General features: G+C 41.5%; 1 protein-coding gene across 1 annotated transcript in view; it reads right to left on the bottom strand.

The window, feature by feature from the left end:
- Window positions 1-355: 355 nt before the first annotated feature.
- EFR3B (EFR3 homolog B) overlaps window positions 356-26,110 on the bottom strand; it is a 74,042-nt gene continuing 48,287 nt past the window's right edge. The window contains exons 11-23 of the mRNA XM_088152236.1: window positions 22,027-22,138; window positions 18,568-18,619; window positions 17,714-17,886; window positions 16,573-16,648; window positions 16,083-16,244; window positions 13,467-13,598; window positions 12,344-12,411; window positions 11,850-11,977; window positions 7,067-7,158; window positions 4,695-4,743; window positions 4,263-4,369; window positions 2,159-2,208; window positions 356-852 (exon numbers count right to left, since the gene is read on the bottom strand). Of these exons, the coding sequence (XP_088008362.1) occupies window positions 747-852; window positions 2,159-2,208; window positions 4,263-4,369; window positions 4,695-4,743; window positions 7,067-7,158; window positions 11,850-11,977; window positions 12,344-12,411; window positions 13,467-13,598; window positions 16,083-16,244; window positions 16,573-16,648; window positions 17,714-17,886; window positions 18,568-18,619; window positions 22,027-22,138 (1,307 nt within the window). The 3' untranslated portion in view covers window positions 356-746. The remainder of the gene's footprint in view (window positions 853-2,158; window positions 2,209-4,262; window positions 4,370-4,694; window positions 4,744-7,066; window positions 7,159-11,849; window positions 11,978-12,343; window positions 12,412-13,466; window positions 13,599-16,082; window positions 16,245-16,572; window positions 16,649-17,713; window positions 17,887-18,567; window positions 18,620-22,026; window positions 22,139-26,110) is intronic.

The raw sequence follows: 26,110 nt of genomic DNA, 5'->3' as shown, positions 1-26,110 counted from the left end.
CAACTTGCTAAAAATCAGCAGCATGGCTTCTTGCCATTATGAGATTTGACACACATGCAAACAGAAGAATAGCATTAAATACTCCTAATATTGCTAAAAAAACAACACCACCACCCCCTCACCTGCCTATGTATGTGGCACAGCCTTGCACTGCTGCTCTCCCAAAAAGGTGAAGTACACACCCTGGCACCAAAAAGTCGCTCTTCTAATCATTAGAATGTTTGAAATGAAGAGTAAAATTTCTATTATGGGAAGGAAAAGGAGAAAGACAGAAAGAAAAAAAAAGAAAAAAAAAAGGGGGGGGAATTAACTTTGAACAAGGAACCACATATAACATAAATGAGACAGACCCACAGAGAATAAATTCACTTTATGTCATGGATTATCAACACACGCTTTTACCAGAGAGAGAAAACATTCAATCCTTCAACACTATTAAAACAGCTCCTAGAAAAAGGAAGCAAAACAGATTGCTACCTTTTCCCACAGTCAATAAAAGGCTCTGGGGACACACTTTGTGGCTTTTGCCATGACTGAACATGGATTGAGCACGAAGAAGGAAGAGAAATCAAGTACAGGTGAGTGGACTCTAAGGGAAGCCTCCGCCCCTCCTGCTTGAAAGAGACGTTGAGTGGCTGCTCCCTGGCCCCTTGAGCTCCCTGCAGCTTGTGAAGACAGCATGATAGCATTCAATGTGGTCCTGGAGGATCTGTTGCTCAGCCTCGTCCTGGCATGCAGTCTGGCTCTCAGTACACACACAGATCTGGGAACTTCATCTCATACACTGGGATGGAATGGTTCTGCGACTGGCCGTAAGCAGCTGTGATGGTGCCAGAGGGACTGGGAGGGGGACTGCAATGAAGGAAAAGGACAGGAAGTCAGGAGAACAAGAGTGTAGAGCAATGTTTCTCCACCTCGGCAACTTTAAGATGTCTGGACTTCATCTCCCAGAATTCCCCAGCCAGCATGCTGGCTGGGGAATTCTGGGAGATGAAGTCCAGACATCTTAAAGTTGCCGAGGTGGAGAAACACTGGTGTAGAGACAGGAAGATGCAAGACATCTAAGAGGCTGAGAAAATGAAAATGGCCACTATCCCAAAAACTAAATCACAGAATGAGGTGGGAAACTCTGTTCCACCAGTTGGGAAGGAAGCTGTACAAGAGCAATAAATTATTATTTGAGGAAATAGGAAAGTCTTCCTAGCTCCCTGTCCCATACAGGCTGTGAATCATACTAACATGTTTGTGAAGGGAAAAGTTTGAAAGGCTGGCTTCTTGGGGCTGTTATCTCTACAGGGACAAACTTTTGGGCAATTAATGCTTTTTGCAGAAACTTGAGTACTTGGTGGAACTCATTGCTACTAGATGCTGCAAAGAGCATAAACACAGAGAGATTTTCCTTGAGCCCACCTGGTTATTGTAAGACCCCATAAAAAGGCATGGCTTCTTTAGGAAGCAGCCAACTGGTTCAGGAGGGCCCCTACAGAAGATCTAAAGCAGTGATTCTCAACCTTTTTGAAACTGCCGCCCCCCCTAAGGAGCGGAAAATTTTTCAATGCCACCCTTTGTGAAAATCCTGTAATTTAGAGTATGGGGAGGATTTTGAAAGGATGCTCAACGCACGCACTGTGATTAATCGCGCGGGAAGACAGCTGACGCACGCACTGCGATTAATCGCGTGGGAAAACAGCTGACGCATGCGCTGTGCTGGTTGGGATCGGAGAAGAATCGTAGTGTCGAGTTCTTCAAGGTCAGCCTACCTAGAATACAAATTCGTCTCACCATTCTTAGAAGTGCGTGAGGGCAGCTGTCGCGTAAGTTTGTTTTATTGCTGGTACAAATGGTGTAAACCGGATAATCGATTTAATAATTTTTTGGGGGTGTTTTAAAATTAAGTTTGAGTGCCAAAACATGCTCATCGCCCCTCTACCGCCCAAAACATGCCCACCGCCCCCCTACTGCCCAAAACAAGTTCACCGCCCCTCAGCATCCTCCCACCGCCCCCGTTGAGAACCAATGATCTAAAGCATCCTTCCTCACTTCAAATCCATTCAGATCCTTTACTGCCAATCTTGCTGAACCACTAACATTGCCATTACTTCTGGCAATCCTCTGTCTGGATATCCCTCATGAAAGAGTTATGTCACCTTCCCCTTACCGTATTGTAATCTCAAAGATCTGGTTCAGCTTGCTCTGTAGTAGAGTTGCCTGCAATTAGAACAAAACTTTGATTTTAAGCACTGTAAGTGGAAAGTCCCCTTGCAATGAACACAAAGGGTTTTTTCCTCTAAGAGTTTGCAGCATGTTCTACTTACTTTTATGGCACTGTAACAAAATCCCTTTAATTAAATTTACTACAATTTCCCCCCCAAACTTAGAGTGGATTCCTTTTCATGGATAGCTCTGCAATTCCAGTGGCACGAGTGTTATCTAATTTCAGAGCAAGTAGAAGCACTGTGGAAAAATCTTTTATTTCATTTATTTATCTTAGGCATTTCAACTCTCGGGATGCCGGGGGGGAGGCTGGTTTAATTTATGACACCAGAGTAACAATCCATTGTTATGATCAAGCTCTTTGGTCAATTAAATAATTGAAGGTTAAACTATACTCATATACCTTCCAGTTTGGAAATGGAAAAAGTGACCTCCAAAAACAACCCCGAGAACTGCAACTCAAAATCTTGCCTAAGCTGAACCCCATGCAGAAGAAAATGCCTATTTAACTAACAGCCTGACCCTAACCCTTATCTGATCAACAGAGGAAGCTGCTTTCACCAGACCAGACTCTTAATGCTTCCAGCTAAGAGTCTATCTGGATAGGCAGCAGTTCTTTTGGGTGCCAGACAGCAAGACATCTTCCTCTCCTTTGTTCTCTTAACACAGGCCCACAAGCAACCTTTATGGCTCCATCTACTTTGTGCCTCTTCACCTCCCAAAAATGATGTGTGGCTCTTGGCCATCATAAGGTCCTCCCCCCACACCCCTATTTGCTGTAGAAGGAAGTGCTGCACTGCCAGGGACTGAAGTTTAGTTGCTCTGCATATTCAAAGCAAGTGAAATAACACTGAATTATGGGACTCTCCCATTCTAATAGTGGTCTTTGACAAGTTGCCTACTTGTTATGACTTCATTGTTCCGACTTCTTTTTTCTCCCTACACAGTTTTTGCTATGGACATGATCTAGCACACTTAACAACGCAGTTGACTTGGTCAGAAGCTGGAATTTGCTCAGCATCGATTGGCTACTTCACACTGCTGTGGGCACACACATAGGCTGGTCACTTGGCACTGCCCTCCACAGTCATGTTGGCTTGGTTATAGGGGTGACCAGATATCTGACTTTTGCAGAAGCATCTGCTGCATAATGCCCAACTGGTGCTTTCTGAAGCACTTGGCAGGTCTTATACAAGCTCCTTCTAAACATGACTTTAGTGCTCTTCTAAAAGAGCTCTAGAAATGTGTTTCAAAACAGGAGTGAGAGTCAGTAGCCTGGAGATTCCACCAACTGCTTTCCTTATTTGTCCGGGGTTAAGACTGTACAGGGAGACCACACAATGGCCTTGTTGCTGAGGAAGATTAGGGTACAAATGTGGAGGCAACACATTTTATGCATACATGCTTTTCTGCCTGCTCAAGTGTCTGAGCAGATGCTTGGGACTGTCTGTGCCCAAAGCCTAACAGATTTCCACCAGGGTGAAGTTACCTTTGGACAGTGTTAGAATAAGGGGAAGATTTTAATAATACTGTAGAACGCTGATCCAAACCGCATCATTTCAAGCTGCCTCTTCCATACACTCTACCTTGTCTGCATAGATTGTCTGTGCTGGCATAACATGAAGAACACCACTTCCACTCTGGAACACCTAAAGCATTTTCAGTTTGTCTTAGCAGTAGGCTGACAATGGGACAGAGGTGACAAGAGGAAATGTGACAAGCTGTTTAACTTTGGGGCATTCTACACCCTGAAGAATGTTGTTACTGGTCCATCTGAGCAAGTAGAATAAGAAAAATAAGCTTATTTAGCTCTTACTAAGCTGAATCAACATATAAAGTAGCATCAAGGATAAGTTACAACGCAGCTTAAATACACTTCTCTTCTATTGCCATGTAGTATGATTTCCTTATTCATTCTACCCTACTTAGCTATCTTGAAGATATGCTATCCTCTGTACTAGGACTGTTCCTCAATATAAATCAAGAGAAACAATGCAGGCAGGCAGAGCAGGAGCAGATGGGACTCAACAGGAAAAGCCGATGCTTACCCGGGCCCCACAGTGTGCTGCGATCTCTTCAAAGGGAGCTTTCTGGAATTTTTCAACCACCTGTCGTCTCCTTTCCCTCTCTTGTTCCTCTACAGCAACGCTATCTACTAACAAGAAAGTAAGAGAAATTAATGACTGGGGCAGGAGCAGGATTAAAATCTTGTCCCCTTAAACTGTGTTCAGCTTCCTGGCTTAGGCTGAAAGACACAAGGAGATCTGTATGGCACCAGGAACAGAGTTTGTCTTAATGTTCAAAGATCCCCCAGTTGGTTCTAATTGCTATGCTATTATTCTGGGATGCATGTATTCAATAGGAGAAGGATGGAGGGGGTTAATTGGATCAGAGACTTTCAAAACTCCCCCCACCCCCAGTCAATCTAGTTTTAGCAGAAATAGTATGCAGATCAGTTGTACTCCCATGAAATGACTTACCAATTGCTTTCTTGAGAGTTTCATAAGTGATCTCTTCAGCTGGTGCTCTCTTTGGGGGATTGTTGGGGAGAACACAATAGAAAATGGTAAAGAAAGAGTATGTTAGAACTAGGTATATTAAAATCTGAAAGAGGTTTAGAAAGAAATCTCACTTTAGAGACAGAGTAGTCATAAAGAAACTTTAATTATTAGAAGAAAAATCCTTCATATCAAATGAATCATCTGTATAATGTATTATCCGAAGAATATAAACAAGTAATAAATCCCCTTTTCCATATCCTTGTCTTTCTTGTGCCTCTCTAACTAACCCTCTCTTCTCAACAATTCTGCCACTTGCCCTAAAACTCTCCTCCTTGCTGCATGCCAAACTTCTAAGGCATTGGAGACACTCAACTTCCCAATTAGAGAATCCATGCTTCATATCCTTGGTTAGGATTTGGTGAGCAGTCCATCATTTTCTTCTCTTAAATCCTGCTATGGAGTTTGTTTAATTAATGAAAAGCATTTGTTTTAAAACATTTATTCTCATGCTTCTATGAACTGTCTTGTAGCTTAGAAGATGACACAAGTATGACAGATCCATAGCAAAAACAGATAGATAAGCACAAGAACAACAGTGTGAAAGTTCATTAGCTTCTTTCTCTGTTTTTCCTTTTTTTGTACTTGCTGGAATAAAAAGCATTTTCAGCATTTCATAAATGCTTACTCAGAGTTGGGCTGCTGACCAGTTTGGAGGAAGGAAAAATCACTGAGAGTTCTCTTTAATGAAAAGTTCTGCTCCTTGGCCTACCATAAAATCAGAAGGAATCTGGCAACACCTCTATGCATCTGATGAAGCGAGCTGCAACTCATAAAAGCTTATGCCTTTTATTAAAATCTGTTAGTCAGAAAAGGTGTTGCCAGACTCCTAATTTATTGCTACCATGAACCTTCACAGGTTTTCTCCTACTATGACCTACCACTGAATCACAGCATTGAAAGAGGCCATTTAGACCACTTAGTCCAATTTGTTGTCTGTGCAAGAATTCTAATTAAAGCATCCACAACAGAGAGGATAAGGATATTCAGCCTCCACCTGAACACATTCACATCACACTGCTGATTCACATTCAGCTTGTGATCAACTATAATATCAAGATCCTTTTGACATATAATATTACCATACTAGGTTTATGCAGAATCCAATGGTTTCATCAGGATGACAAAACAAGTGTTGCAATGTTGCAAGGTAAGGGCTGTCCTTATGAATGTGCAATAATGCGTCACATATACAAAAAGGGTAGAGCTTGCATCGTGACACTGCAATGCTCATTTTGACATATGCCCACGGGTATACCCTCAATCTACACCTGTGCATTTGAGTTAGTCTTCCTAAGTGAAGAACTCTGGATCTGTATTAATTAATTTTTATTCTGTTCTCTTCTCTAGCCTATTGAAATAATCTTGAATGTTGCTTTTGTCTTCTGAAGTATCAGCCATTCCACCAAGTTTTATATCATCTACAAACTAAGGAAGTATTTCCTCTACTTCTTCATCCAAGTTATTAATTAAAATGTTGAAGAATACTGCAAGGGTAGCAGAACCACTGATGAGCACTCACTCAGTGCATTTACACAACATGCTTGACCAAAGAAATGAACTCAGGATATATTATGTCCATAGTGTTCTCATAATATACTAAGAATATTACCCTACCAAAAAATGAAAGATAATTGACACTGCTTGTTGTTAGCATATTCAGGTTAATTTCTTGTAAACACTGCACATTTTTCAAGATGCTTACAGACTGAATGCTTTATGATCTGTTTTAGAGTTTTCCCAGGCTGCCCCACCTGCCAAAGATAGGGACAACATTTGTCCCTCCTGTAATCATCTGGTAACCTCCAGAATTTCCAAAGATAGTAAATAGGGGTTGGTAAGACCATCAATGTTCCTTTGATACCTGGGATGCAATTCATCCTGACTTAAAAATTTGAACTTGGAAAACTAATTCAACATAACATAGAATGGAACACAGCAGAGCTCCAGCCAAAGACTTTAGACCATAAACAAATATATGGGATGAAGCAAACGCTTTTCCTACTGGCTTGTTATTACAGATTATCTATTTTGAAACCCTCTATTTATTATTGCCTGAGCAAATGAACCCAGTAAACCAGTACATAATGTCTAGTTAGGCCCTTAAAAAATGTGTCCCATGACAGGTACACAATAAAATAGCATCTCAAAAAATATTAGTGACGTTGGGAAGAGAAGTTCAGAATAAAGCAGAGGACTTCACAGGACTGGTAGTAGGCTCCCAACCACCCATTTCTCATTCAATTTATGCTTGTTGAGCCTAGCCAAAAAAGTGCACATTGTGAACGGCATACCTCCTCTTTCTCTGGGCTATTCCTGGATTCCACTTCAACTTGCAGAGAGATGGTCTCTCCAATACTCCTCCTCTTAGACAGTCTGTCTTCATCTGAAAGGGGAAGGGGAGATAAAGTCATTTTCTTTCCCAGCTGGGAAGGTTATGTTTCTGGTATTTTATAGGTAATTACAAAGTGAGGGGAATTATTTGGTCCTGGTTTCCTCAAATAGTCCTGTGGCCAGTGATAGATAAATAAACAAATGCTGACTTAGAGAGGCTGGATTCTCACAACATGCTAGACTCTAATGAGTTAACAAAACATAATTGCTGTGTTTCTTTGAATGTGCTATGTGCAATGTGTGTGTGTGTAAATAAATAAATAAATACATACATACATATACACATACATACATATAAATAATTCAACATGATAGCCTATTTCACACAAGATGCTAAGATAATGAGTTCCTATAACATGCTGAATCACTAACCAACCTCATTTTTGCCTAGTCTGGCATGTGTGAATCCAGTCAATGAGTTAGGGTCTTGATTCACCTTAGTCCAGACCCCTGAATCTGCTGTCTTCCAGATGTGTTGGTTCCAGTTACAGCTAACTCCCAGCCAAAGTAGTTATAGTGGAAGGCTGGGGTGCATGCTGGCTGGGGAATTTTGGGAGCTGAAGTCCCCACGTCTTAAACTTGCCAAGGTTGAGAAACACTGACCTATATTGTGGGCATACATCTCCAAGGCAAAGAAAGCTTGCTTTAATTTCCTAGCCCTTTTGCTTTTGATCCTTTAATTCAAAAATACTGCCAGTATGTTCTTTGTACCACTGAGTCCACTCAGAAGACTGTTTTAAGCAAAAGCGAGGAGGAAGTTTGCAAGCATAGCAGGACTTTCATAGCAGAAAGAGAGGCCAACTTGTGACAATGAAAGATGCCACAGTTCTGTACCTCCAATGACCAATCTGTACATTTTAAAGCTGAAGCAAGTGCTTTGTTTTAGGCAATTAGTTATAATTATAAAGTCCTCGGCTTTCCTTGAAGTTTTCAAGCATACCTGGCTTTCAGAATGGCTTGTCTTTTAGCTAAATAACAATCCACTGAGGATATTTTTTCCCAAGATCTGAACCAATGTTTACATGAGAACAAGTGCAACTGTGCAAAGCAAGCATGAACACTGCTTCTAAATCAGTACATGCTAGTTGCGTCCAAAGGGACAATTACTTTCCAATCCTTGCCTATTCTCAGATCTGTGCCTCTCCCAGTATGACAAATACTGTATTGTAAAGCAACAACACACAGTTCTTGAGGTTGATGGACTATGCAACTTTGTTTAACTTTTTTTCCTGTTTGGGTGAGAGGCCCACAGGGCCTAGAAAATTATAAGAGGAAAATTGCAAGTGTTCAGTTAAACAATGGTAAGTGAGAAGGAATGCAATGGACACCCTGTAAATGTAAGAGTTCAAAATAAAGTTATGTTGGTGTGCAATTCAAATCCTGTATAATAAATAACAATGTATAAAGCAAAATGAGGACATAGCATAATTTATCCTAAATTGCTGGTCTATATAAGTAATTTCTGGTTTGCTAGTCCTCAAGTGCTCTACTACTCATAGAAAGAATAGATTTCGTTCCTGTTAACTGCAGTTCTTCAAATAGGCTGCATAATTGGATTCTGTGCCTTCAAAAAGCATTTTCTGGCATGTTCTTCAGCTAAATTTTAAGCAAGAAAAAGGAAATCTTCATTTTACTGTACAAGCTAAAGAGCCTCTCACCCTCTCTTCAGTTCCTTGAGCAAATGCAAGGAGTTGAATTCAGCTCACTAATTTTCCATCAGCAAGCCATGGTGGATACAGAGATTGGACTGGGTGAATAGACAGATGACTACCTGAAGAACCAGAGTTACAGAAAAGCAACCTTCATTATTATGTTCTCTGTGCGTCACACAATTGGAGGGTGGGGAGAGGTCACTCCATAGGCCCCTCCCTTGCACGGCTTGCCACAGGGCTTGACTCTTTCTTGCCTTTTATTCAACATCTATGTGAAACCGCTGGGTGAGGTCATCCACCAGTCTGGATGGATGACCTCACCAGCACCAATTATATCTGCTGATGTTAGGCTGGCCAAGTGAGGCTGCTGAGTTCTGTCCCAGTGCCTGGAGGCTACGTGAGCCTGGATGGGAAAGAACTTTCTCTGACTCAATCCTATCACGACCAAGTGGCTGTAGATGCTAGGGCCTCCTAGATTTGGGGATATTCCCTCTTTAACCTTGGATGGTGTAGCATTTCCCCATTCAAGAGTAGTTCTTCCTGGACTCAGCTCCTACTTGATGAGGAGGTGGCAGCTGTGGCCAGGAAGGCCTTTGCCCAGCTTCATCTGGTGTGCAAGTTGTGCCCTTTCCTAGATAGGGAGGCTTTCAGACAGTCACTCACGCCCTAGTCACCTCACGGCTGAACTATTGCTGTACATGGGGCTTCCCTTGAAGACCACCTGGAAGCTTCAAGTGGTCCAGAATGCAGCAGCGCAGGTAATGATGGGTAAACATCAGTATGCCCATATGACACCCTTGCATTGGAAGGTGCTCTGGTTGCCAATCTGCTTGCGATTCATGGTGTTAGTTATGACTTATAAAGCCAGTGGTGTGCTAGAGCCTGCTCACGCCAGCTTGTGAGAGCTGACGGTTAAATTTTCCGGAATGTTGCGAGTCGACTGAGAACAGAACTGAACACCAACCCTTGTGCTTTGATCAGCTGTTTGGCAGCAACAGGTGTGGCACAGCAGCAGCAATGGAGCTGGCAGAGCCAGCTGTTATACAGTTATCGGCACACCACTGTATACTGTAAAGCCCCACATATCATTGGGCCTAGTTACATCTATCCTATCTCACAGGATTGTTACTTTGGGGGAAAAATGGGGAATGAATTGCTGCCTTGAGCTCCTAGAGAACAGGTGTATAAGGTAAATTTAAAAAGGAGATAACGAACCTTTGATTTCAAAGGACTGTGATACTGGTAAAAGTTGCCCATTAGAGCTCATACAATTTTTGGATAGGTTTTTTTTTCTTTTTTCCTGGCAGCCATAAGGACTTTTTGCAAATCCAGTGCTAATACTGGTGAATTTCCAGTCAGAGAAATTATGTCAGAGATTACTATCTCTGTTCATAATTTTAGGGTGGTTGAGACCTTCATGCAGCATTTTAAGTTCTTCTAATGTGAGGAGAGTGTGATAATGACTCCCTGGACAGATGGGGTAAAGTTGGGAAACCACACTTGTCTTGGGCAGACGGTAACTAAGATCACATTCAAGACATCACTTTAGTCAGCTATAGAAAGGAAGGTGGCACAAAAGTGAAACTGCAGAAATGGTAGCAGTTGTAATCACTATAGTAGAGGTGAGGTAGGACAACCTTATGAACGCTACTTCTCACAAAGTCAAAGTAAATAGCCTGATACTTGATCTCTGTGATTCCAAAACAACAAACTGATGGAAACCAGGCCTCCCACCCAAAAGAAAGGAGGGCCTAGCCCACTGCATTGCTTAGCCAGAGAAAGGGGTGCACGAATTTTGAACCATAATTTCACTATAAATAGGGCTCGCATTTGATGCACAACAGTTGCTGGAATTCTTCCTGTTGGTATAAATGTGCTGAATACATCCAATGGTACAAAAGTATCACACTCATAATACTAGAAGCTATACCACAAATTCAGAGAATGTCTGATCTATCAGCATCAGGACCAAAGGCAATGGATGTCAACAGACTTCTTTTTGATTTCATCTTCTAAAGGTTGAATGCAAGGAAGCAATGTACTGAAGATGTCCCCTCAGTTTTTGTGGTTGTTCTCTTCCCTCCATCTCCTACCTCCAGTCTTATCTCTGTTTCAGTTTCAGGTATAAGATAAAGTAGCCACTTTTATTATTGTCATCAGAGAGGCCAATCTTGAAACCAGTGAGAATATCAAGGATGAAGGAATCATTAAAAGCAGTAAGTCAAATCTGTGCTTTTGGTGGACTAGTGTTGGTTACAGATATCATCATGGCTAGAATAGTGGTATGATGGTTGAGCTTAGGGGAGAATTCCCAATGCTTAGATGTTTGCTCCAATAGTACAATTTTCAAATGGGAGGATTGATTACACCTCTCCTGCTGGATAAAAGCTTGGCAGTGGGCATAAACATCTACTTTATGCCCTTCCTCCAAAAAGAGGAGGAACAAAGAATGTCCATCTACACAGATAATTTAGTTTCATGCTGCACGTAGTTACAGTTTGGAGTCTTCAACATCATAGATTGATGGGACAAAATGGATGATGGGGACTACAATGTCCAAATGTTGGCAAAGCAAACAACGATGATACAGAAAACAAGAAAATCTAGACTAATTTCCACTCAGCAATGGAATGTTGCAGCAAGGTCAGTGAATGCTGGCAGACATGCTACTGCTATGACTGAAAATGAACTGAGGAGAAAGTAGCAGACTCCTCCTTCAGCAAGTACACTAAAGCGAAGAGGGATATTTTGCAATGAAAATTCAGCTAAAGAAGGTTCTAGACAATGCTGTATTTGAGCGCAAAGCCCAGCTGTGTGAAGCATAGAGACCACAGTGAAGAATCAACCATCATCAATTTGGTTGTTTCAGCAAGCATGGTTTTTAGGAAACACTTTTAAGTCATAATACAACAGAAATTTTCTCTAAAAAAGTAATGATAAAATTCCTGGCCCAAGGAAATATATATCCAGTTGCAAATCATGTACCCTCTCCTTCCATCTCCTACCTTCTCTCATACAGACACTCTCATACCTGTCAGCTGTGGGATGTAAGGTGTGCTGAGCCTATCTGAATTGTAGCCGCTCCCACCCAGCACTTCACTGATCTTGCTCTGCCGGAAGAGGATCTCGGGGCCAAGGTGATCCAGGTTCCGTGACAGCCTTTGGGTCAAAACAAGAGAAACGATATATGACTGTCCCAATGACTCCCCACCTGCCCATATCACTCAGCAATTGGTTTCCAGGGAAGGAAGGACACATGTGAAAGACAATGCTGAAGGCAAAGGAGGGAACAATTAAGTGGGTTGAAAAGCCAACTTGTTCAAAGCATGATTATCCAAACCAGTGTTTCTCAACCTCAGCAATTTTAAGATGTGTGGACTTCAACTCCCAGAATTCCCCCAGCCATCAGTTCAATTCTGGAAGTTGAAGTCCACACATCTTAAAATTGCCAAGGTTGAGAAGCACTGATCTAAACTACAAGAGGGATACGATCAATATCTTTTAAGCTAACAATGGCTCTCATACCTGGGTTTCTCTACAAAGACACCTTCAGGGAGCAAGTAGGGAGCCTCCTTTTTCCTCATCTCTATAACCTGGAGAGAAGAAAAATGGGAGATGTTTTCACCAACTTGGAACACCCAGTTCCCACCATAACAAATATCAGGATTTACATTATCTTTGGACGCCCTGTCTGGCAGCACTGATAAGCTCCCCTGCTGGTCTGGGTTGCTCAGAAGTATGGCCACAGCAAGAATGAGGAAGTGTTATGACAGGACCACCAGGTAGAATTACTTGTGACTTCACCAACACTAGTCTCTAATGTAGTGCTTCTCAACCTTGGCAACTTTAAGATGGGTGGACTTCAACTCCCAGAATTCCCCAGCCAGCATGCTGGCTGGGGAATTCTTAGAGTTGAAGTCCACCCATCTTAAAGTTCTCAAGGTTGAGAAACACTGCTGTAATGTATGTCTAGATATTATTGGATGCCAGTGCAAAACTAAGAGATGCAAAGAAAAATTGGAGACAGAGAGCACTGCTATTCAGGAATCTATTGACTAGTACTACTGAGCTGGCTTACTTGAGTTCTCAATATAATAAATCCGGGAGCCTGCTATCAACTTCCAATATGTGGCTGCTAATGAAGGCACCTTTATGGACAGTTCTTAATCACATCTAACTGAAATTAGATAAATTTGGTGCAGTGAAGCCTATATCATATGGAAGCCACTTATTGTGATGATTCTGCACCATAATTTGCTGAGAGGCAGAGAGAAGAAAAGATACAGACGGCCACACTTTTCAGGAACTGTCCAACAAGGCTTTGTGTGGATGGGTTTAGTCCAGAAATATCTGATACATGCAAGAGCTCTGAGGCTGTAGGTAACTGATTTAACATGGCTGGAGAGTCACAGCAGGGAAAGTCCTATTTGTGGGTTTCCTAAAAATCCCACTGATTCCTACAGGGTATGGAGGGCTGAGACTTCATATTCTTATGATAGGTTTCCCCAACCCTGTTCCCTCCAAATGTTCTGGACTGTAGCTCCGAGAATTCTCAACCAACATATCTGGACCAGGCTGGAGGAGGTTTCCTGATGAGAAAAAAAGCAGGTAAAGGAAAGGTAAGCAAAGGTAAGGCCAAGGGGCAGACCTCATGAATATGCTGGCAAAAGGCAGGCACAGTGGTCAGTTGGCTGATCAGGTTCAGGTAGGCAGCTCCAAGGGCATATAGGGCACAGCGGCTGTACAACGGCAGATTGTCCTCGTTCACCTGGGCCAGCTCCTGCAGACAGAAGTGCAGCATTGTAGTGAAAGGACAAGCAAGCTCCCTCCCCACCCCCCAACCACATTCACTGATAGCCAGACATGTCTGAGTTTCAGTCTACATTCACTCATCTCGGACATGGAATCTGCATCTGCACCAGGATCAGAAGAGGTATAAAGCTGGATTGTCCAAATCTTCCCTTTCCACCAGAGAGAAAAAATATTCACCTTTTTAAAACCAAGGCAGAAGTTGGGAATGGAGGTGGAGAAGAGAAACAGGAGCTCGGATGTGTAGACCCAGAGGGCTTCTGGGAGAGGAAATGGAGGCTTCTTTCACCCTACAACAACCCCAGCCCTGAGCATTATTGAACTTGAGCACGCATACGGTTGGTGCCTTCATCCACTTTATTTTAACAGACCAGAACTGCCCCAACTACCCTAATTCCTTTTTCTCTGCAGATTTGTCTGTTTTATCTTTGTGGTTTGAATTAAATCATGTGTTTAGCATTCAACTGCATTTTACAGTAATTGGAGGGGAAGATTTTTTTTTAAGGAACGGTATAACAGATTCACCTCTTTATATGACACAGGATACATGTAAGAAACTCTTGCCAGTTGCCTCTTCAAGGAATCTAATGAATACAAGAAGGGCTGGGGGAAAGAAGTGCGTGCATACTTGCCTTCCCCCCATACTGGATGTTTGTGATCTGTTTCTTTAATTGCTCCTATTTTTTAAATTGTTCCTATTTTTTAAAAATGTAAGCTGTTCAGAATCATTTAGGCAGCCTCTAAAATTTATTGAAGTGCATTAAATAAATACTTCTCTTATAACCAGATGTAATCTAAGCACATGTGAAGAAGGGCAAAGTGTCAGGATTTTCTTTCTCATGGGAAAGGATTCATCCCGTTATCTTTACAACAATAACAAATAATATTTTGACTACAGAGAGCATGTGAAAAACACCTGTTATTGTGTGTTGTGTATTGTGCTATTTACTGCCACCTATTGGAGTGTGTATGCTAGTTACCCAGTGGGGGTGGCATAGAGCTATAATACAAGGAGAGGAAAATGTGCAGCCTCTCTGAGTAGTTGTTAGTTGTTTTAGTGTTAGCCACTATGTAGTTTTTATGGGCTACGTAGTTGTAACAAAATACCAAGTAGGGTACCTCTTCTCTAAGAGTTTGTAGCTAGAGATTTTGTTAAGCTTGTGTTGCTAATAAGTCTTGGATGCTACATTACATGGGAAGATGTGTTTTTCTTTATATTTTGTATGATATTTGCATTTTATAGAATTTTGCATTTTTATCAATAAACACCAGTTAGTATATATTTTCTGACTGGATTTCTTTGGGAAACAAGAAATGGCCATTGCATTGTGTTTGCTTTCATGGCTAATATTTTCCTGGAGTTTTTGCTGCGCTCTGCACAAACAGGAGTGTTTGTGATTATCACCCTGCCCGACACAAAGATGGGTGGGTGACATACGGAAGAGTGACATATTTCTATTTCCTTGTCACTCTGCCATACCAGTTGATCCCCATGCCAAAGTCACCTTGCACAAAAGGAGGCAGTTGGTTAATATTTTTGATATGGACCTGCAGAGTATGTTGAAGACCAGGTGCACCACTCTGGATTCAAAGGCAAAAAGGTGCTGGGAAATTCCAAGAAAGGGCGTATCTATTTAAGGAGTTGCAGAGAGGTAATACGCTTGTGCCCCTGGGACCTCTGAAGCACATTTCACTTTTGGATCCAACAGGCTAAAAAGCTCTAGTGTAGCAGCTAACAAATCATGTAAAAGATGGAGTGGGTCCACCATCAGACCAGACCTCACCAGCTGCTGCCCTGAAGATGTGTTAGGCCGAAATCAGCGCATGAATTTCAGTTCAATGTATCTGTCAGGGGAAGCTGATTCTGAAGGGACTGGACTATTTAGAATTGTGAAAATTTATGCCAATTTCTCCAGGAACGTCTCTTAAAGATGTTCAGGCAAAACATATATCAGTTATGTCTTGCAAAATATCACCACCTCTTTCCTTTGCTGGGATTTGTTGCCGCACACCAACACAATTCTATTGCACCACATGCTGCATTTTTTCAGTCAATACCATTTGTACTGAGCAAGAGGGGCAGAGATGTGCACATTTGCTTAATAAGTTTCAGGCAGGAACGAATTGTAAAGGTAAAATAAATTGTTTCACTGATTTCAGTGTCACTGTTAGCATTTGAAGATGAATGATTTTTTCCCCGTTTAAAAATGCTGGGACAGCCTTTTAAGGATATTGCTAGTGAAAGGACAGGCTCCTAAGTCATTCTACTAAAACCCAGAAGAGTATTTGCCAGGTATCTCCAAAATGGAGCCATCTTCCATATTTAAATCTAGTAGCAGCCCTTATGAAGCTGTTTGCGGTTTGCCATCTGAGATGTGATCTGGGCTTCCTTCCTTGGAGGTTCCTTTCTGCCCTTCCTGCTAGAGGCTTGGAAGCTTCTTCAGCCTGCACATACCTGTATGGCCAGAACCAAACGGATGAGGTCCACTACCACCTCCTCATTGGCCAGCTCAATGCTGATGAGTGCCAGCAGACTGTAGAGGACCTCATAGTGAGCACGCCCATTATTCTCTTCTTTGCAAGTCAAATACATGTGTCGATACAGCTGCTGGGAGTGCTGTGAACAAATATAACAACAGCTTTTTATGAGGAAGCTGCCACTTAATTGAGGTGTTGAATGCAATGCTTTCACACTATTTTAGCTTGATCAATAGGATACGAGGAATGCAGTGCACTGAAGATGTTACCTAGACAGGTAATGAAACATCTGCAAGAAAATAATCAAGCTCGGAGAACACGAAGGACTCCACAGTTCGAGCTACATATATTCTCTTCTATGTAGGATATTTTTTGCAGGTCTGTCATATACTACTAGTGACTACAACCAGTCAGTCAACCCCTATCCTTTATTCTTAACGGAGAGTTTTTGGCAAGTCCTCAAGTACCTTTTTCATGAACACAGTGTCTTGGCGTGAACATTTGTCCACTTTCAGCTTCAGGATGGAGATATCACTGATAGTGCTGTGCATTAAGAAAATGAGAAAAAAAAATTAAAGGGGCATATGTATATGTGGAAGTAAGCCATAACAAAAGTGTAGAGAAAAGAGATTGTTCCTCTCTCCTCCTTTTTAGCAACTCATAGGAGCCTTTCAGGGAGTGGTGAAATTACATGTTTATATATAATTTTTACTGAAGAAATTTGTAAAAGAATAAAAACAATATAAATTTTGAAAGAGAAAAGTAAAGAAAGTAAAGAAAAATAAGTTAAAAAAAGTACAAACAAATAGAGAAGAGCAGGGAAAGAAAAGAAAGTTATAAAGAAGTGGCTTTTGATCTTCTTAACAGCAGTTATAAGTACATTTATATTTTACCCTCAAAGGTTACAACGTAATTTCTTTCCTTCCATAGTCTACCCTTTCTAATCATCAAAGGGAATGGTGAAATTACAGTGGTGTTATCAATCAAAGGAAACTTCCATCAAATTCTATAATAAACCTTATGAAAGGAAGAATACATGTATTTCAAGTCTGAGCCAAAATCCCTCATGATTTTTAATTCAAACCATTAACTGCAAAACAGCTCTTATCAACAGAAGGTTAATGCCAGAAATATGGTCCATCACCAGGTAGTCAGCCTGGTTGAATGACAGCATCACAAGGTTACTGTGTTTATTTTGTGATTGCCAATTGACAGCACTGTTCATTGGGCTGATCCATGAAGAAAAAGCATTCAAGGGAAATTCTAGCACTGAGCAATATCAGAGGAGAAAAAAAAAACTTTTTGTACAAATATTCTTCGCATATATTTCTATTCTTTCTGAAACAACTATATTTAACCTGAACATTCAGAATAGTTAAATGAAGCTCTAGTGCCATAATCATCAGACTTGCCAGAAGACAAAGAGGCTGCCACAACAACAGGAAACGATGCAGTTTCTACTCAGGAAGACAGAAGGAGAGTATAGACAACTATAACTCTACATGCATTCAGATAGTTTGTAGCCAAAATTATCTATGATACTATCCCAAAACATGGTCTCATGCACCATCTCCTCTCTACAACAAGAAAAAAACAAGGCTTGTGCACCTGATTGTCTGGAATTTGTGCTTATTCCCATGGCGGTCAATGAAGCTGATGAGAATCTGCAGGACAAAGAGGCGAATCTCTGCATCCTCCATTAGTGTGGCTGACAAGAGCCTGTCCAGGAAGGAGCTGGGGAGGGCTGTGAGCATGTTACTGCACTGGAAACCAGTGGAAACCTGCAGGTTCCATAGAGAGCCCCTCCATTAATCAACACCCAGCAGATTGTTTGCAATGCACTCAATAAAAATGGCAGTTCTAGCAATCAGGGGCAAGATATTGCTGAAACAACCTTTTCCCATTCTTCCTCATTTCTTTTTTGAAGTCTTAATTTGTCTATTGACACTCAAGAGATATAGTGGTTGGTTTCACATGTTAGCCTAGGTTAAAATGGCACTGGGTGATCTGTAGTTCAGCATGTGGGATAGAAGTCATAGGCACAGCAAGTTATAGAACTGCAGCAACTGCCTTTTGTTAACACAAGTTTAGGTTTAATGTGTTCTGTAAAGTCAGCCAATCTGTGGCTAGCATATTGGCTACCTACTGAGCAAACAATGGTCTGCACTATTGTGTGATCATCTACCTCCTATTCACTGTGATTTGTAGCACAGATGTGTATGGGAGGTGAGAAAGTTGGAGTACACTGCTGGGCCTGAATCAATATGTCTGTGAACAGAAGAAACTAGATCTCACAGATTCAGTGGAGATCTGTCCAGGCACAGACTGAGCTGTAATACCTACTTTGTTTCTGCTTGGATTTGTTTGTCCTGAGGCCAAAAGGTACATTATTTCCTACACAAATGTGGTATCTATTTTTCCCTGCAAACCCCACATGCAAATGGAGTTCCTCTGTCACATACCTGCAGGAGAGACTTCAGCAACATGATCTGCGTCAATCGATTCCTGTTCTCCCTAAAAAAAGATAAACCATCAAGATTGAAGCCCCGTGGAAAAAAAGACAGGCCAACCAAAATCAGGACAGGATGAAAAAGAAAATCATCAGCTGGGAACGAAATTGTGTATGAAACATGACAAAGAACCCACAACCTCTTATATGGATGTATCATTAAGGAGCAAAACATCATTCTCTCCAGCCACAGGGTGGAGAAAATCTGAACCTGCTGTGGTTATGTGGGTGAAGCGATCAAACAGGAAGAAAGGGTCACCAAAGCAGATGTTCCACTGGGAATGGGGTATGGTGAGGAATGCTGTCACACCAACTGGTCCTTCCCTCCATTTTCTTTCACTGTTTTGAAAGAATAGGGAGGTACTGTTCCCATTTTGCTGTGAAAACCTCACCACTGTGATGCCCGTTGTTTGCCTGTTCTTCAGGTTAATCCTAGAAATATCTACAAGCAGCTTTAAATGTATGCCAAACAACCGTAAGCAACCTAACCTTATTTGTGCCAAATTAGGAGTAAGGTCCACTGATTCCCATGGAGGTGAACAATGGATTGTTGCCCAAATCAGACAACTTGAAACTCAAACTCCTGTGCAAAATCCATTATAGGATCACAGAAGCTGTGGAATTGCCCCCAACACACCTCAGAGATTATTTTCCCTGATGGCTTCCAGTGCAGAGAGAGAGCATTTTCCTAATAGCCCAATAAAGCAGTGGTGGGAATCCTTCTGGTGGCCAAGGGCCACAATTAACGTTTTCCTGGGGAGGACCTGAAGGCGGCAAAATAGTTGAAGCCACATTACATACAACGGCAGGATTGGGCTTTGGGGAGAGCTTTGGGTCTATACAGGACCTTTCTGAGGTTCTATGTTATCATTTTCATCTGTTCCATGCCTTAAAATGGTGAAAGATTGTGCCTTCAATTTTCAGCAGTTATGGTCAGAAGAAAGTCCATGGGCTACAGAAAAGGGATGTGGGGGCTACAGGTTGCCCACCGTGCAGCAAAACATCCTAACAGCTATTGCTAGGATTTCACTCATGTCTGTACACCTGTACAAAAAGGTTGCTGCTTTTCCACCCAGTTGTCAATGACCCATTACCAATCCCGGTTAGCCTAACTGCTTCTTTTTACGCTATTGAGAAATAGGATCACTTTTTTCTCTGGCAACAGAAGTATCATGGACACATTTTGAAAAAGTTCACATTGGTCAGATTAAAGAGTCATTTCCCCCACCCTCCCCTCCACAACGTAACCCCAAGAAAGAAAAACACCTTGACCTAAAGAGCCAGGAATTTCTAATAGGATTGATAAGCTCTTCACAAAGTAGACTTCTAATGTGCCAATAGATATTATAAAGGGCCAGTCTTTCTACTACCAATTGACATAATTGTCAGTCAAGTCTCTCATCAAGCTACTCAACAACTGAAGCTCCTGCAACATCTCCATGTAAAAATCCTACTCAGGAATGGGTTGATGTTTCCTGATTTTTTTAGTATTTGTTTCCTACTACTTTTCCAAGGAATCCACAACCATCTGACAAGACACATAGTAACACACAGTGTCATAGTAAGTGGTCCACCACCAGCCAATAAACAAAGATTACTCTTCCAGTCAAAATTGAATATATATTTAGGGTTGGAAGATGCAATGCTTAATCAACTTTGACTTAATCCAACAATCCAAGCAGGGTCAGACCTGGTTAGTAATTAGATGGGAGACCACCAAGAAATGCCAGGGTTATAGGTTAAAGTAGAAAATTGAAAAAAAAAATCTCAGAAGAAGGCAAAGGTGACCTATTTCCATACTGCTGCCAAGACAACTACCTGGACATATTGATATAATAATCAGGAGACAAGTTCAAATTGAGGGAGTCTTAAGTTTTATTAGTCTTGTGGGGAATATTCAACAAATTTTCAATAATAATCAACTCTCCCTTGATCAGATCTCCTATATGTTAGTGTCCACAGGTATGTCAAAGACAGCAAGAGCAGCAGTAGTTAACTCATCACAGTAACTGTAGAACTGCTCACCTCCCATAACCTTCACACCATCTATTCATACTATTTGCTAGAACTATCTTCCCTTCCTAAATTCATTCATCCTCTTTCCAGCTCTCCACTGCCTATCACAGCTTTCCAGAGTGTTAAGAAGAGTTGATTTCCACTCTGACTTAAATGATGATGACAAACTCTGAATCTGGGCACTGAATTTTCTATGCAAGATGTCCTGCCCTGCTGACAGAATATTACGTATCTTACTCAGAAAGTACTAATATATGTTAATAATCCTGTCTGGGGCCATGTATGAATAAAGAAAGTTGCTTCTTTTGGCCTAAAGTCCAATTAACTGATAGCCCTATGTTTGGGTTGTATCCGTTTCTGGCTGCAAGTAGAAGTTCATATAACTGATTATTGTTTTATATTCAGAGAAAGCTAGCAAGGGTCTATATGATCTTTTGATGAGGTGTTGACATTGAGGAGCATTCAGTTATGTGAGCTAGAAGAGTTACAGCCCAGAAATAAATTCTCTTCCCCAGAAGCCTATATTTTTGATAGTCTGACATAGCCCAGCATAAGTATGGATTCCAGAACTCAGAAGCAAAACAATTTTAAATAAAATTGTTTTATTTTATTAAATTATTTTATATAAAATCCTTATATTCAGGAGCTGTCAAATAGAATCTCTTGCTTATAGCCTGGCAAGATGCCCCCAAGGGTTGTGGTAAAAATGCCTTTGTTCCTCCAAAATTGTTTACTTCCAAGCATTTTCTCTACTCCCGCCTTTTTTAAACTGGTGTCTTTAAGATAGCCAAGTTGGGTACAGATTACGGGAGTCTGGAAAATGTCTTGTAGGTAAAACTTTTTCTACTCTGAAACATACACAACTTCCTTGCACTCTTCTGTTCTCTTCAATTAAAAAATGGTTCTGCATAAACAGAGAGACATGAGATATGGCTTAGCATTTAAATTAATGGGTAACTGCTTGGACTACATGTGATGAAGCTGAAGATGAACAAGGAATTATAAGATTCTTTGGACAAAATTACATGCCTTCTAAGACTATACTATTCTCCCATTCAATTTTTGCATTGTGACACTTAAGATAGCAAATTATTATTATTTTTAAAAACCTCCTTTTATTTTTAAAAAAAGGATATTGGAAAGAAGAGGGAAAAAAGTCAGAAGGATGAATGAATAAAACAACTTGCCCCAAATTGGCATCCCCTAGGGTGTTAGATAATACTGCTCTAATTATTAGATAGCACAGCCAATCACAGTGTGATAAGGGAATAAATAATCCAACATACTTGGAGGGTTCCAAGCTGGGGAAGTCTAGACTGAAGGAAAGGAAATCAAAAGAGGGGGGGGGGAAGGAAAAAGAAAGAAAAAAGTGGTGAAAAAAGAGTGTTGTCCTCACCCAGCTTTGCCCATGTCTACAGGGTGATGCAGAGAAGGAAGCGGAACTTTGCTCATGATAAACAGCATGACCTCCGACCTCTGATAGGTAGGCAGAGTGCTGGCAAAAGAACCTGGGGAAAGACAGAGCAGGAAAAGCATGCAAGATAGTCTAGTGGGGGTGAGGAAAGGCACAGAGCTGGCGTGGGAACCCAATATAGAAAAGACAAAAAAATCTCCAGCAGGAATGTTCTTACTGCCAGGAAAAACCCTTCCTTATCCTATCAGAAGGAACCACCACCAACCAAATGCCAGAGTACTGTTGGAAAAGAGACCAAGCCCTTCTACGGGTTGCTGTACCAAGTTGCTGTGGGGATACTACTTTCAAATCCTGCTTGGCCATTATGTGAATGTAATGCTGGACTGATAGTGGAGAACCACACAATGCTGGGTCTTTGGAATGATCCAGATTGCCAGGCTCTTTGGGTTTTTTTTTATAAATGGCCTTTTTCATGAACTATCTTGGCTCGGCAATAAAGATGCAGCAGAAAAATTAAGCCAACCAACTTTTCAATGATAAAGTGCTGTTTCACTAAAGCACTTTTGTAATTAAAAAACCCACAGCTCTAAATGGAAGGAATTGAACTATAAGCATATATATACACATATATGCAAATGTGTGTGTCTTTTTAGGAAGGTGATAGAGTGAAGGGAATTGAGTATATATAGTGCATTCGAAAAGTATTCAGACCCCCTTCACTTTTTTCAATTTTGTTATGTTGCAGCCTGATACTACAATTGTTCAAATTCATTTTTTTTCTCATTAGTCTACACTCAGTACCCCATAATGACTAAGTGAAAACAGAATTTTAGAAATGTCTGTACATTTATTAAAAAGGAAAAACTGAAATATCACATGTACTTAAGTATTCAGACCCTTTGCAACACCACTTGAAATTTAGCTCAGGTGCCTCCCATTTCTCTTGATCGTTGCTGAGCTGTTTCTACACCTTGATTGGAGTCCACGTGTGGTAAATTAAATTGATTGGACATGATTTGGAAAGGCACACACCTCTATAGAAGGCCTCACAGCTGACAATGTGTACTGTACCAGAGCAAACGCCATGAGGTCAAAGGAAATGCCAGCAGAGCTCAGAGACAGGATTATTGCAAGGCATAGATCTGGGGAAGGCTACAAAAAAGGTTCTGCTGCACTGAAGGTTCCCAAGAGCACAGTGGCCTCCATAATTCTCAAATGGAAGAAGTTTGGCACAACCAGGACTCTTCCAAGAGCTGGTTGCCTGGCCAAACTGAGCAATCGGGGGAGAAAAGCCATAGTAAGAGAGGTGACCAAGAACCCGATGGTCACTCTGACTGAGCTCCAGAGTTCCTGTGTGGAGATGGGACAAAGTTCCAGAAGGACAGCCATCACTGCATTCCTCCACCGATCTGGGCTTTACGGCAGAGTGGCTAGACAGAAGCCTCTCCTCAGTGCAAAACACATGAAAGCCTGCTTGGAGTTTGCAAAAAAGCACCTGAAGGGCTCTCAGACTGTGAGGAACAAGATTCTCTGGTCTGATGAAACCAAGATTGAACTGTTTGGCCTCAATTCTAAATGTTATGTCTGGAGGCAACCAGGCACCGCTCATCACCTGCCCAATACCATCCCAACAGTGAAGCATGGTGGTGGCAGCATCTTGCTGTGGGGGTGTTTTTCAGCAGCAGGGACTGGGAGACTGGTCAGGGTTGAGGGAAAGCTGAATGGAGCAAAGTACAGAGATATCCTCAATGAAAACCTGTTCCACAGCGCTCAGGACCTCAGAATGGGCTGAAGGTTCACCTTCAAACGTGACAACGATCCTAAGCACACAGCCAAGACAACACAGGAATGGCTTAGAGACAACTCTGTGAATCTCCTAGAGTGGTCCAGCCAGAGCCCTGACTTGAACCCTATTGAACATCTCTGGAGAGACCTGAAAATGGCTGTCCACCAACGGTCCCCATCCAACCTGATTGAGCTTGAGAGGATTTGCAAAGCTGAGTGGCAGAAAATCCCCCCAATCCAGGTGTGCAAAGTTTGTTGCGTCATACTGAAAAAGACTCGAGGCTGTAATTGCTGCCAAAGGTGCTTCAACAAAGTACTGAGTAAAAAATCTGAATACTTATGCCAATGTGATATTTCAGTTTTTCCTTTTTAACAAATTTACAGTCACTTCTAAAATTCTGTTTTCACTTTGTCATTATGCGGTACTGAGTGAAGATTAATGAGGGAAAAAAAATGAATTTGAACGATTGTAGTATCAGGCTGCAACATAACAAAATTGAAAAAAGTGAAGGGGGTCTGAATACTTTCCAAATGCACTGAAAATAGAGACTGGGACCACTTCCAGAATGGTTCCAGATTTTTCTGCACTCTTTTCATGAATAGAGCCTGATGAACTAGATGTAAAGGTATAAAGAAGTGGTTTAGACAAGTTAGATCAGACTCTTGGGCAGAAGTCATAGAATGCATGTTCAACCTGAAGAATATTCGAGGTTTATTCCCTACGAGACAGCTTCAAAACCTCTCCTTCCTCAAAGGATTGCCTGCTTATAACCCGAAAACTCCAGGAGAACATTGGAATGGTTTCCTCTTCTTTTCCTTCTGTCTCTGCCAGCTATTCCAATGATTACCAAGTCTCTTCTGACCTCTGTTGGCCATGCAGTGCATGAAAGTGAAGGCTTTTTCCTCACTATTAAGGAAGCTGCTCCAATATTTCCATACAACAAAGATCAGGGAATCCAGGCATCATGGTTTAGTACATACCAGGCTTAACTTCTAAATCTTTTCTAGTACCTAACCAAAACCCTTAAAAGCAGATATGGATGGCCTCATATGGTCCACCAAATGTTGCGGTTATTGTCATCACTAAACAATTGCTGGGGTGACAGAAGATGGAGTTCTGCAACACCTGGAGGGGCACAATTTACCATACCTTACCTTTGCCATGAGGCAAGGATGAAGGGGGGCTGTAAGCAGTTTCACAGAATAATCCTCCCACCTACAGAGAACATTATACACATGACTGACAACAGAAGGAGGAACTGTCATGTCATACATTATTGGCAAAATTGACCTCACTTGTATAGATTAAGAACCAATGCAGCATTGAAAGTAGCTCGGGGATGTCACTACCCACTCCAAAGCAATACTTTCCCTGTGCAGTGGGAGACAAACCATTTTTGTATCAAAATAGTAGCCAAGTTCCTGCTTTAGCATCAGGCATGCAAAGCATGGGATAGAGAAACATACATGTCCCATATAAAGACCCTATTGGAAGGGTTAGGTTTCCTTACTCTCCCTACCAATCTCAAGGCCAGTGGATTGGGCCCAAAGTTTCCCATAATCAGCATAGCTGTGGACTATCTAAGCGTGAAAAAAACCAGGAAGAAACAGAGAACTTGCCATTGCTTTTTTGACTAAAACTCAACTAAATTTTATTAGTCACATCATGTGTGCCATAGTTCCTCCTGGAGCTTTATCTTGGAAGGCAGTAAGAACACTTGCACTGAACTCTTGCTTCCAGACCAAGCTAACCGTTCTAGAACTGTTTAAATGTCTATTCACTATAGATGCAGCAGTAAAGGAGAATTCCACGTGGCTTTTTGGTGCAAATTTTAAGGAATGGTTCTTGTCTTGCAGATAGCAGTACTTCTAGCACAAAGCTTGGAACTAAGCAAATGTGATGTCATCTTAGACACAGTTCATCCTGGGCTCTTTTAGCCCAGAAATGTCTACTTAGATTGGTGACAGTTTACCAAGGACTTCTCCAAGTTGTGCTTCTCAAGATCCTTCTAACTAGAGATGCTGGCTGGGAAATTCTGGGAGCTGAAGTCCACACATCTTAAAATGGCTAAGGTTGAGAAACACTGTTCTAGAAACTCCAGTTAGCCCTAAAAAAATTCCAAAAGATTATATTGGGCTGCGAGCCATGCAAAAACACAGCATGCATCCAAGTAACAGCCCCTCACCCATTCCTAGAAAGATACTGAATCCATCTCAAGACTAGAACAGTCCCTTTGGGGCTTTTAAGTGGCTTATCAAGGTTTTTCATTATTTTTATATA

The sequence above is a fragment of the Python bivittatus genome, unplaced genomic scaffold (genome assembly GCF_059951505.1).
Source record: "Python bivittatus isolate LINGU-HERP-01145 unplaced genomic scaffold, Pbiv_v1 ctg000690_np1212, whole genome shotgun sequence".
Classification (NCBI taxonomy): Eukaryota; Metazoa; Chordata; class Lepidosauria; order Squamata; family Pythonidae; genus Python; species Python bivittatus.
The sequence above is the reverse complement of the archived record's forward strand: the minus strand, read 5'-3'. Positions and strand labels throughout refer to the sequence as shown.